The sequence below is a fragment of the Ciona intestinalis genome, unplaced genomic scaffold, assembly GCF_000224145.3.
Source record: "Ciona intestinalis unplaced genomic scaffold, KH HT000034.2, whole genome shotgun sequence".
NCBI classification, from domain to species: Eukaryota; Metazoa; Chordata; class Ascidiacea; order Phlebobranchia; family Cionidae; genus Ciona; species Ciona intestinalis.
The window spans coordinates 68590-79257 of NW_004190356.2; the positions used below are offsets into that span (position 1 = coordinate 68590).

Sequence of the window (10668 nt, forward strand, 5' to 3'; positions counted from 1 at the left end):
CATTACATAAAAAACTTTTTTTTATAACAATTCGAAATTTAAACAATTTTCAAATAAAATGCTGCGAGATTAAATAAATGGTTTGCGTCTTAATTTTAAAAAGTTTTGATTTAGTTTAAAAGTATTGTGATGAACCTGTGGCCATTGGTTCCAGTCTTCAGTTTGAAATTCTCAGGTAACCCCAAAGTGTCTGTTAAGTCACTCACACTGTCCATCCTAAATTTGTTAACCAAAATCTAATAAATGGCAAAAAAATAAACAAATAGATTAACAATGTAAATAAACAAATAAATTATAAAAACGCACTCTTGTTTAAGTATTGGTCAACCTAAACCAAAATGATTCTTATCAAGTTTACATACAATAAGAAACTGAGGCACCTCTTAGCAAATTGTTAAAATCAAAACGCCTATGAATGGTAAAACTTTCTTCTGGTAGCTGGTTTAACCTGCTTATCAACAAATTGTTTGCCTGTGGGTATAAAATTCTCATACGTGGATACGACAGGTAAAAGATATGTATCCATAATACAGCGTGTCTCATGTGTATTTGCACCATCAACAACTAACGCGTGGCTTGCACGACTTCGCCACAACTGCGCAACTAATGACGCTGTTTTGCAATTTATACTGATTTAGATGCAATCCGCACACATGACAAAACTTGTATAACATTGTTAATCGATCAAAGATTTTGATTTTTTATCCATATTTATTCACAAAAGTAATACTAAGTTGTAAATAACTAGATTTCGTATATAAACATTTTCATACGCGAACTTAGGAAACAAAGATTTATTTGTTACGTTTGTAAAACTGCCTACCAAGTAATAAGAATTTTAGAATGCTCATTTTCACATGTGGTATATGAAAATGTACCATTATTCAAACATAAAAAACCTTAGTATTGATGATGGATATCAAACAAATATATGAACATGCTGCAAACTCTGTTTATACTAACTGTTTATAACGTTTTGAGAGTCCCCTTCTAGTCACGAACAATTGCGTCACAGATAGAGGGCTCTGTAGTGTCGTCTAGCGGATGTTTATTTTAAAGTTTTTAGTCAAGTTAGCTTAGTCATTTAAGCAAAAAAGTGTCAGTTCTCTGTACGTTCCTGGAACCTAAGAGTATGTTATAAACCTGTGATGAAACTTGGGATTTGGTGCTGCAACTTAAAATGAGCTTTATGTGTACACAAGTGGTTTATACGTCGTTAAATCGTGTTGATTCTCTTATATATTCCTAAAAACGATTCGAGTAACTGTAACTTATATAGTTCCGTATTTTGTTGTCATTGAAAGGACAATGATTTATGTGTTGAGTATTACTAGTGAAGAATCCTTGTTGCAAATTATGCAATACGTTGAGCAAGACCATAGTTTCGGTTTGGTGGTTAGGGGACCAAATCAAGGTCCAAGGTGATCCTGGTATAAATGCTAGTGAATAAATAGTGTCTGTCGACTTGTGTTAATAGAACGCTTCCACAAGTTCACAAACATAAAAGCGGGACTTTTAATCGGGTTTAGTGGTTAGTGGGAAAACATTTGGCACTAGTGAAGAATTCTCCCGTACATAGCAGAATAGGCTGATGAAAAAGGGTAAAGGTTGATAGTTATAGGGGTTAGTAGTTAGCAAATAAGCTGGGGGAAGGATCCTTCACTAGCACCAAACATTATTCAGTATCACTAGTATTGAGTATTAATTAAAGAGCTGGTATGGTGGTAATCCTTTAGCTGGTGGTCACCTGAAATTTTGGTTTTTAAAATGTTCTATAGCCCTCACTGATACCTGCTGTATAAATTTTTTCCCAAAAAAGTCGAGCGTTCGTGTCGAAAATTAACTTTAAAAATGCGAAAACATGCTTTGTCAACCGTCTTGCACGCGCGAGATCTCATCAGGAACCGCCATACTCTGCAGACTGGCTAATATGTGTTTGCCAGTTTTGTATTGTTTTATTTGTAACTCATGATTACAATACTGGATGCGGATACAATTATCTATTGAGACTCTGAGAGTATTTGTCCATGGGCAAGACACTTATCGGTAATTGTTCCAAATCTTATGGTTTGTCTAAAAACCAATGGCATTTGTTCAAATTATTTAGGTTTAGTTGACAAAGTAATAAACTTGCACTTTTATCCAACAGACACTTGCTTGCCAATACTAAGTAATTAGTTTTTAATACAAGAAACCATAATCGTAATTAAAAATGATCATAAGAATTCAGTCTTCTGATGGTACAAAACGAATAGAAGTCTCGAGTAGTGACACAGTTGCCTCTCTACTGCAACAAGTGGAGAAATCCTTTGCGCTTAAGGGTGATGGGTGGGGGGTGTTTAAATCAAGAAATTACCAAGATGAAGTTAAAAAGTCAAAAAGCAAACTTAGAACTGCTGGACTGAACCACGGAGATATGTTGTTTTTGAAATCACAGTCCAGTGTTTCAAAAATAAGTGAAGAACGACCGTCATCTGCTGTGGAAGCAGTGGAAGTGGTGGAGGATGCAATTGATGTTGAATTGTGGAAGAATGATGGGAGGATAAGAAGAGATGACGGATCGAAAGGGATGTTTAAGATTGAGAATCTTTCAATTGAACCCTGGGATGAGGTATATCTTAAGGAAAAAGAGATAAAATTCTTGTCATTTCATGCTTACATGCGTCAACAAACTGCTGGGGTGGATAAAGGAAAGTATTTTCACCTTGAAAACTTTAAAGCAGCGAGAAAATTGGATTCGAACAGCAAGAAGCATTCCGTGGTTGATCTACCATCTGCGGTCACTTTAAATAGACAAAAGTTTCGGCATGTAGATAACATTATGTTTGAAAATCGTGAAATTGTTGATCGTTTCTTGAATTACTGGAGAAAATCCGGCAATCAAAGGATGGGGTATTTGTATGGACGTTACAGCCCGCATTCTGAGGTGCCACTTGGTATAAAAGCAGAAGTTTGTGCAATATATGAACCTCCTCAAGAAAGCACGAAAAACTGGCTGCAATTTCATCCAGACCCCAATGAAGAAGCAGTTGAATATATCGCTAAAAAGTTGAATTTACGAAAAGTAGGTTGGATCCTTTCAGATTTAACGGTAGAAGACCGTTCGAAAGGGACAGTTAAAAACACTAGGCACTCTGACACTCACTTCCTGACTGCTGAAGAGTGTATTACTGCTGCTACATTCCAAAATAACTATCCCAACCCATGCAAACTCGCATCTGATGGAAAGTATGGGTCAAAATTTGCTACTGTTATTGTGTCGGGAGATAACGACTGCCAAATCAGTTTTGAAGGCTACCAGGTATCAAATCAAGGGATGTCCCTTGTTGCCGACGAATGCTTGTTACCTACACTAGACGCACCAGAGCTTGGTTATATAAGGGAAAGCTCGCCTGAATTATTTGTTTCTGATGTGTATTACAAAGAAAAAGACAAGTATGGTAATGAAATCACTAAACTGGCACGGCCCCTACCATTGGAGTATTTGCTTACTGATGTAAGTTAATGGGTATTTCCCGGTATATTTTATTATATATATATATTTTTAAAAAAAATTTAAACTTAAAGGCATTATGTTACGTTTACGAAAACCACATTTTTTCTCCAGTTTTTCTAAGTTAAAATATTAATACATCAAATCCAGAGTAGTTGCCCTCAACTTTTTTGGTTTCCTTTATTTTTTTTATTGTCAGTACACAGTACTCGTAGAGTACATTATTTAAGACCTAAATCTTTTCGGAAACAAAACACTATCATAAACTGTAATTATTGAGCCATTCTTTTGAGGGTCCTGCAATACTTTAATTATCTTGATCTATTTGCACCAAAATAGGCCTCCCTTTTTTTTAACAACGCATGTTGTGATGCGGAAATTTGTGTAGCCTGTATGGTTCTATTTCTATTCTATGTGGGTGAGGTCCCGCAGCGTAGCCCCCTATGGGTCCTAGGATTTAGGCCACGATAGGCCCATTACCCTATAAAGCCTGACGGTTAAAGCCAAGCTGTAAGTTTTCAAACCATTTCTTCTGTTTTTTAAGGTTCCTACAGCATTCTCTCTGAACTCTCAGTACTCATGCAGTAACGCTGTAGCTGGCTTTCCAGTTCCTTACAGAGACACTATTGGTGAAGTACAATCTTTGTCGTCACTTTCAAAATATTTAAACCAGTTTAAACCGGATCAGTTTGTGGATGCTGTGTCTGATTTTAACCTTCTGGTGTACCTATACAGCAATGATACAATCTCATTTAAGGTAAGTTTACACACGACACCAGACACCATGATACCGTTCTACAATATTAGTTTTTAATTATTACATTGTGTTTAACAATAATATGTGTAGATAGACTTAGTTTACATGCTAGGATGTTTGTCTCATGATGAAAGTCATTATTTTTAGAACTTGTTTCATATGTTTTTTAACACAAATTATCTTTGAAATATGTTTTTTTTTTTTTAATAGCTGTTTAACAGGGATACATGCAAATTTGGCACATTACACTGAAATTAACCCACATTTCTCTGTTTAGAATGAAATGGATGTGCTGTTAGATGCAGTCCGCACTCATGACAATGGCCTTGCAAGTCACTGGAAAGAATGTGCCAGCTGGTCGACACTGGAGGAGCTAATGAGACACTCAAATAGTCCAATGGACACAGCCTCGTCATCTCACCACTCGATGGACCCAGAGATGCGCGAAGCAATTGAAAGAAGTTTACAAATGCAATAAGAAATGTAATTCCACTGTTTACCAAGCAATACTTTAATGGTGAAAATGTACATCCATTTTTTCACATTTATCAATTAAACCTTAGAAAATAAGTTTATTGGAACACCATTATTAAAAAAACAATGTATTTTTAAATATCACAATATTTATTTTGTTCTCCAATGAATACTAGTCATATTTTTCCCTTGTTGGTATGCTAGTAAATAGCACAGGTGTGTAATTATAGTTTATTTTCCATAAATGTGTTGGACAATGCATTATATTTCCCAATTTGCTGTTTCACTTTCAGTTCTCACTTTAAAAGTTCAATAAATAATTCAAATTCTGTATCGCATTTCAAAAAAATACTCAGAAGGGAGACGGCCGATAAATTTTCTTGACTTGAAGGGACAGACTGTTATTACTATGTTTCGACATGTGAATCCTTGTGCGAAACACTTTATTTGCTCCAACTCAGTGGTCATTAATGGGATACCAAAATTGTCAGACATAAAGTAAATAATAAATCTTTTGTACTTTAAATTTTTGGATAGACTGCTACCTCAAATTTTGGACAGGTAAGCACAAAGTTTTTCGAATACAAACACCTACTTCAAAATATCTGATCTGCGTGTCACATAAAAAGTCATTTATATCCATTAATCAAAGACTCAAATCTTTCACTCTGTACCATTGGAGAATGGTCCTCAGCTTAAACTAAAATTGTGATGCACAATGAATTGAAATGATCTTAAACTGGCCCTCAACCTTTTTGTTCTGTATATCTTTACTCTTATCAATATACCAATTAAAAACAGCTAACAGTTACAGCTAAACACAAAGGTTTTACCCTCTGAATGTCCAAAAGTTACTTTGATGGGTTTGTAGAATCATAAATCGACGAGACGTTATATTTAACAAGGTCACACACAAACACAGATACAGAGGAAATTAGAACAAAGCAAAACAAAATTGTTTCTATATTTTGAGACTGGGCAGGGTTTATTGTTTATGGAGAATAAAATAAAAACGTGATGACTAAGCAAATACACACAAGCGTGTAAGAAACACCTTAAAATAAAGTGTATTTAAAAAAGGAAACTACCACAAACACCGCATAGTTTATTTCGAAGATTATTTTCTACGTTTAGGAGATGAAGGTTTTGAGTCATGGCCAGAAGCTGAAGCTCTTTTTCTAGATGGAGAAGATGGCGCCAAAAGGTCATTTCGACGCTGGAATTCCTCTGATAAAAAAGCTGGTAGGTCAGGATGGAAAGCTATAGGGAATACATAGGGAGTTGTTATACTTTGATTAGTTATAAACTGATTCATACATCTGATGCCAAATATTCAACTAAAACATGGATGTCTAATTTATAGGCACACTATTTAAGCTTTTAAAATAAATAATAGGCTGTACCTTTTTATAAACTACATATAAATTCATTCCATACTGTACCCACAGTTGGGTGAAGGGTCACACTATGGCAAATATGCAATGTAACAAACACAGGGCAAATGGTTTCATGTAACACACAATTCTTCGTACACCCATGAATGAATTTTTTAGTAAGCTCAAATAACAAAGCATTTAAATTGTTTATCTCAGTTCAAATAGAATGCCTCTTCAGTAAACGTTATTTTTCAACTCTTTAAAAGGCCTTCTGATAAATTCTGATTGAATTCCAGCTCTGCACTGCCTGCATGTCATGCTCAAAGTCAAGTTAACAATGTGGCCTTCCATGTCCCATACATGGTCGTATACAAACTTACTTTGTGTGTTTCTAGATGATGTTTGTCGTAATGGGGAATCGCCACCAAAACTTATTCCAGCCATTGCTCCATTTAAACCTATGACAAATATTAAGTTAAAATAAGGAAATCAATTATAAAAAAAATGTATATATACTTGTTTACATTATAATAATATGTCCCTTAAAACTATATTTGAATCAAATTATTCATAGAATAGCAGATACAAAACAAATTTTAATAGGTATTTTTTGATTACATTTGAACTTACTAATAATTTAACTTTGACATACAACAAAGAAAAAGTATGAAATTGTAAATAAGAGCAAAAAATTCATTTTTCAATGTTTTGGGCCTCAATGAATGTCAGTTACTACATAAGTGAGTTTGGAACAGAAGTGATTATTTTTTGGACTTTTTGTCATTAATTTTAGTACAGCAAACTTGGACAACCCCTTGTGTGCTTAAGACCACTAGGAGCACCTGCCATTATTTATGTGTCTTGCCCAAGAACAGACATGGCCACTACAGCGGACTTTTAACCTACCATTCATAGAAACTGCTTCTCTAAAAGTTTGAAGACGACTGTCACGGTTCGCTTCCTGGGGTCGATGGGATGAACTGGGTCGCGACCCACGATGGGGTGGGGATCTCCCACATAAATAACCAATCAAATCCTCTCGTCTGAAAACATAAATAGTCAGCGGTGGAAAATTTATTTCTACATCAAATTCAAGTCATGCTTCACATGGTGGTTAGATCAATGTTTTTTTTAGGTTGATGATATGACTTTTTTTTTGTTTTTTTCAGCGGTCCGATTTTTTAGGGTGATAAAACTGATAATGCGATAGAAATGACTTGGAATTTTACAATGGTCCGTTTTTTTGGTGATGTGACAGAAATGACTTCGTTTTTCCAGTAGTCTATCATGCATTCACAAGATTTTCTAAATTTTTGAGGTCATGACGCACTTAAGTAGGCAATACATTATAAGTCTATATTTTCGGTAATCTGATATTATAACTAGAACAAATATTTGATAAGGCTAATTTAACAATACCAAAAACTTGGACAAACAAAATGGTTTAATGTTAAATTATGAATGTTACCATTAGGAAAATAAAAACGCCCATGTAGAGTATTAGAGTTTCAATATTAGTATGAACATATTTGAAATGAGTATCATTAAAAACAAATACATAGGAAGACAATTTTCTACAAATAAAGTTTTCTTAGGTTACTGTTAAAACTGTTCCATTATTTTGTACATAACATGTAACAGCGCTGTTTATCGCACATCCCTAATCGTGTGTTTTATTGCATTTTTAATTTTTTTATAGCATTCATAGCATTTTCATAGCACCACAAGACAGATGTTTTTACATTTTTTGGTTTGACAAATTTGGCTATTCCAAAAATTCAAAGCTGAAATTTCAAATGTGACAAAGCATTTGAAAGCTGGGGTTTAGAGCATTAAGAGTAATACAACATTCTCAAATAAATTTTACGATAAATGTTTGGTTTCTAAAATGACGAAGTGTTGAAAAACAATATATTGTAACACACATCATTCCATCTCTAAAGTTAAAATGCTCCAGAGTTAAGACTGTACGTTTTTTCTCCAAATAACCTGGTCATGTTTTAAACAATTAACAACGATTTATGGAAGTCGTAAAGATTTGTAATTCTTTGAATGTTTTTTTGTCTACTACCAAATGGGAGGACAAAATAGAATGAAGGGTGTCCCATCTTCTCCCCTTTTTTGTATATTTTGAGATTTCATCATGGTTTGCATTTTTTTATGTAAAATATTTATTTAGATTATTATATAGAAAAAAGAATTGTTATTCCATATTTCGCATATTTTATGCAAACTATTTGTTTAGTAAAAAATTATATATATTTGGCAGTTACTGTATAATACAGGCTACTGTACAGATGCAAGTATATTGTCCAATTCTCCCATCATACATACTCTTGTTGTTTAGAACTCAGCAGAAATTCCCTTTTGTTTTGTTAGTGGTCTTTAGTTTTTAAACCAATGATCATTTTTGGAGATAATAAAATACTAGGTAACAAAAACTCATGACCCAACCTGTACAATAGGCTTACAAATATAACTTGTCCACATAATCTAGAGCTTTGGAAACATAATGTTGTAGAAGACAACAATTATGGTAGGCACCCAACATGGTGTAGCAGTGTGGGCAGGCCAACCCCTTTTCTTTGAATTTTTTGCACCGCATTCCACAAGCTTAATAACCAGAGGTGAAATTTGTCATAAATTTCTGTGTCTAATTTTTGTATTTACCTTGTATTTATAAATGTTTGGTCTCTATGATTAAAGCCTACTACCCACATTATAGGTTCATGACTCTAAAAGGTATACGCACTGCTTTTACAAGGCATAACATATATATCTAAAACAATTCTCAGGCAATTTAATTTTCTTTTTACAAATGTTTTAACACCCTATTAATGCAGATTTATTAAATTGAAGTGAAACTGTGAAGATATAAATGTAAAGAAAGTAGAACACAATAATTCATTTGAAGGGTACAGCACCCTATTTTGTATGCTGTAACTGACTCGTACACAGAACTGCTATCTGAGGTACAGAAACTTAATTCAAAACACAGGAAATTAAGAATAATAACAAGCAAATGTTGTTTGTCTGTTTGCCAACGAACTGCTTCACATACTACATTGTTAAATTTAAATAAAATTTGTACAATAACTCAGATGTACGCTTGCCATTGCAATTAGTATTTAAAATTTGTCACAACATACATTTGAAATATGTTATAGTCAATAGTCTTTTATTACAGATTTAAAGTATATATCTATAGCTTACATTTATAATAAAAAAGCTTTTTTATAAATCTATTCTATATTATGCACTTTGTTGTAGATTTGTCAATTGCTTAATAATATATCTGATAATCATTATTTTTAGATTATTTAAAAAAATATTTAACTTTTTTTACCAGAATTTTTTTTTTTCAGAAAAGCGATTTTTATTACTACTATAACATTATAAACAGTGAAAACAATAGCAGAATATTATTTCAATACATTTTCAAACTGGGGTGTACATAGGTTTATCAAATTATAATTATGCACTGCTCTAACATGTTTAACTATAAAAACTGAATTAACCTTTACTTGAACTTGATGAATGACAAAATACCTTAAGTTGTAAGTAGATATTACTATGGTTACCTTATATGTCTTCGTTTTTTCTTAGCCCATGATAAAACTTCTTTATTTCTTCTATGATATCCTCGCTGAGCAGCAACTTCTGTCATGTTCTTACAGCCCTCGACGCTGTCTAAACAATGAAAAAAAAACGGATTTAAAAAAAAACCTGCAAAATCGTAAGACAGATGTTTATACATTTTTTGACAAAAATATTAATCTTTGTCAAGTAAAATTTGGCGTTTTTAAAAATTCAAAGCTGACATTTCAAATGTGACAAAGCATTTGAAAGATTGGTATTTGAAATCTCATTGAGTTGCCAATTTTCCTTTCTTGCCTTGAATTAAGAAGAACTGCTAAAAACAAGAGAATACTTAACTTGTTGTATCTAGTGTAGATCTTTACAATACATTAAGTGAGTAGGCTTACATACCTAGTCAACTTTAATTGTTACCTTTGTACATGTTGGTTGCAAACTCAGCAGCACTTTGGAACGAAACCCACAAATCATCTGAAGACTGAGCACGATCTAATGAAAAAAAATAATAAACAATTGAATTTATTTTCAATTTTCATTTAAAAAAAAAAATATATATATATATATATATTAGGGATGTGCCGAGCCGAGCCCGAACTCAAAAGCTCGTGCCCGAGCGTCTCCTTTTTTGACGCTCGGCGCTCGGCTGAAATCTGGGCCGAGCGCCGAGCCTCATATGCTATTGCTATAATGTTGCACGCGAGAGAAAAATATTACTATACTGAAAATACTGAAAATGAAAAAAAGTGAAGCTACTAAGAGAAGATAACGAGAACAGTCAGCGTAGCTTCCTTTTTAATTATTTTTCGTTCGTTGTGAATTTGCTCTTTCGCAAGTAACGAATCCCAACGTTAGTGAAATTGCCCGTATGGAATTACAGCCGGTGTCAAATTACACGAGTGCGCAATGTTCCTGTATCTGATTTTACATAAAAAGCTAATAATTCTTAAACTTTTTTATAATGACATAATGAA

The 10668-nt window shown here is 33.5% G+C and overlaps 2 protein-coding genes across 3 annotated transcripts in view; one reads left to right on the plus strand and one right to left on the minus strand.

Moving 5' to 3' along the window:
- The first annotated feature begins 2153 nt into the window (after positions 1 to 2153).
- On the plus strand, positions 2154 to 5057 carry LOC100183607 (nuclear protein localization protein 4 homolog). The gene is made up of 3 exons (XM_002123938.5): positions 2154 to 3496; positions 4038 to 4250; positions 4528 to 5057. The coding sequence occupies exons 1-3, from the start codon at positions 2213 to 2215 to the stop codon at positions 4726 to 4728; spliced, it is 1698 nt and encodes a 565-aa protein (XP_002123974.1). The 5' UTR covers positions 2154 to 2212; the 3' UTR covers positions 4729 to 5057.
- A 527-nt stretch (positions 5058 to 5584) lies between these two features.
- The window catches only part of LOC100181256 (UPF0472 protein C16orf72 homolog), an 8213-nt gene continuing 3129 nt past the window's right edge, over positions 5585 to 10668 (minus strand). The window contains exons 4-7 of one of the 2 annotated variants that reach the window (XM_018815139.2): positions 9682 to 9790; positions 7007 to 7143; positions 6481 to 6558; positions 5585 to 5951 (exon numbers count right to left, since the gene is read on the minus strand). In XM_018815139.2, the coding sequence (XP_018670684.1) occupies positions 5842 to 5951; positions 6481 to 6558; positions 7007 to 7143; positions 9682 to 9790 (434 nt within the window). In that variant the 3' untranslated portion in view covers positions 5585 to 5841. Of the gene's footprint in view, positions 5985 to 6480; positions 6559 to 7006; positions 7144 to 9681; positions 9791 to 10668 lie in introns of both variants that reach the window. The other variant, XM_002124282.5, reaches the window with a different exon arrangement.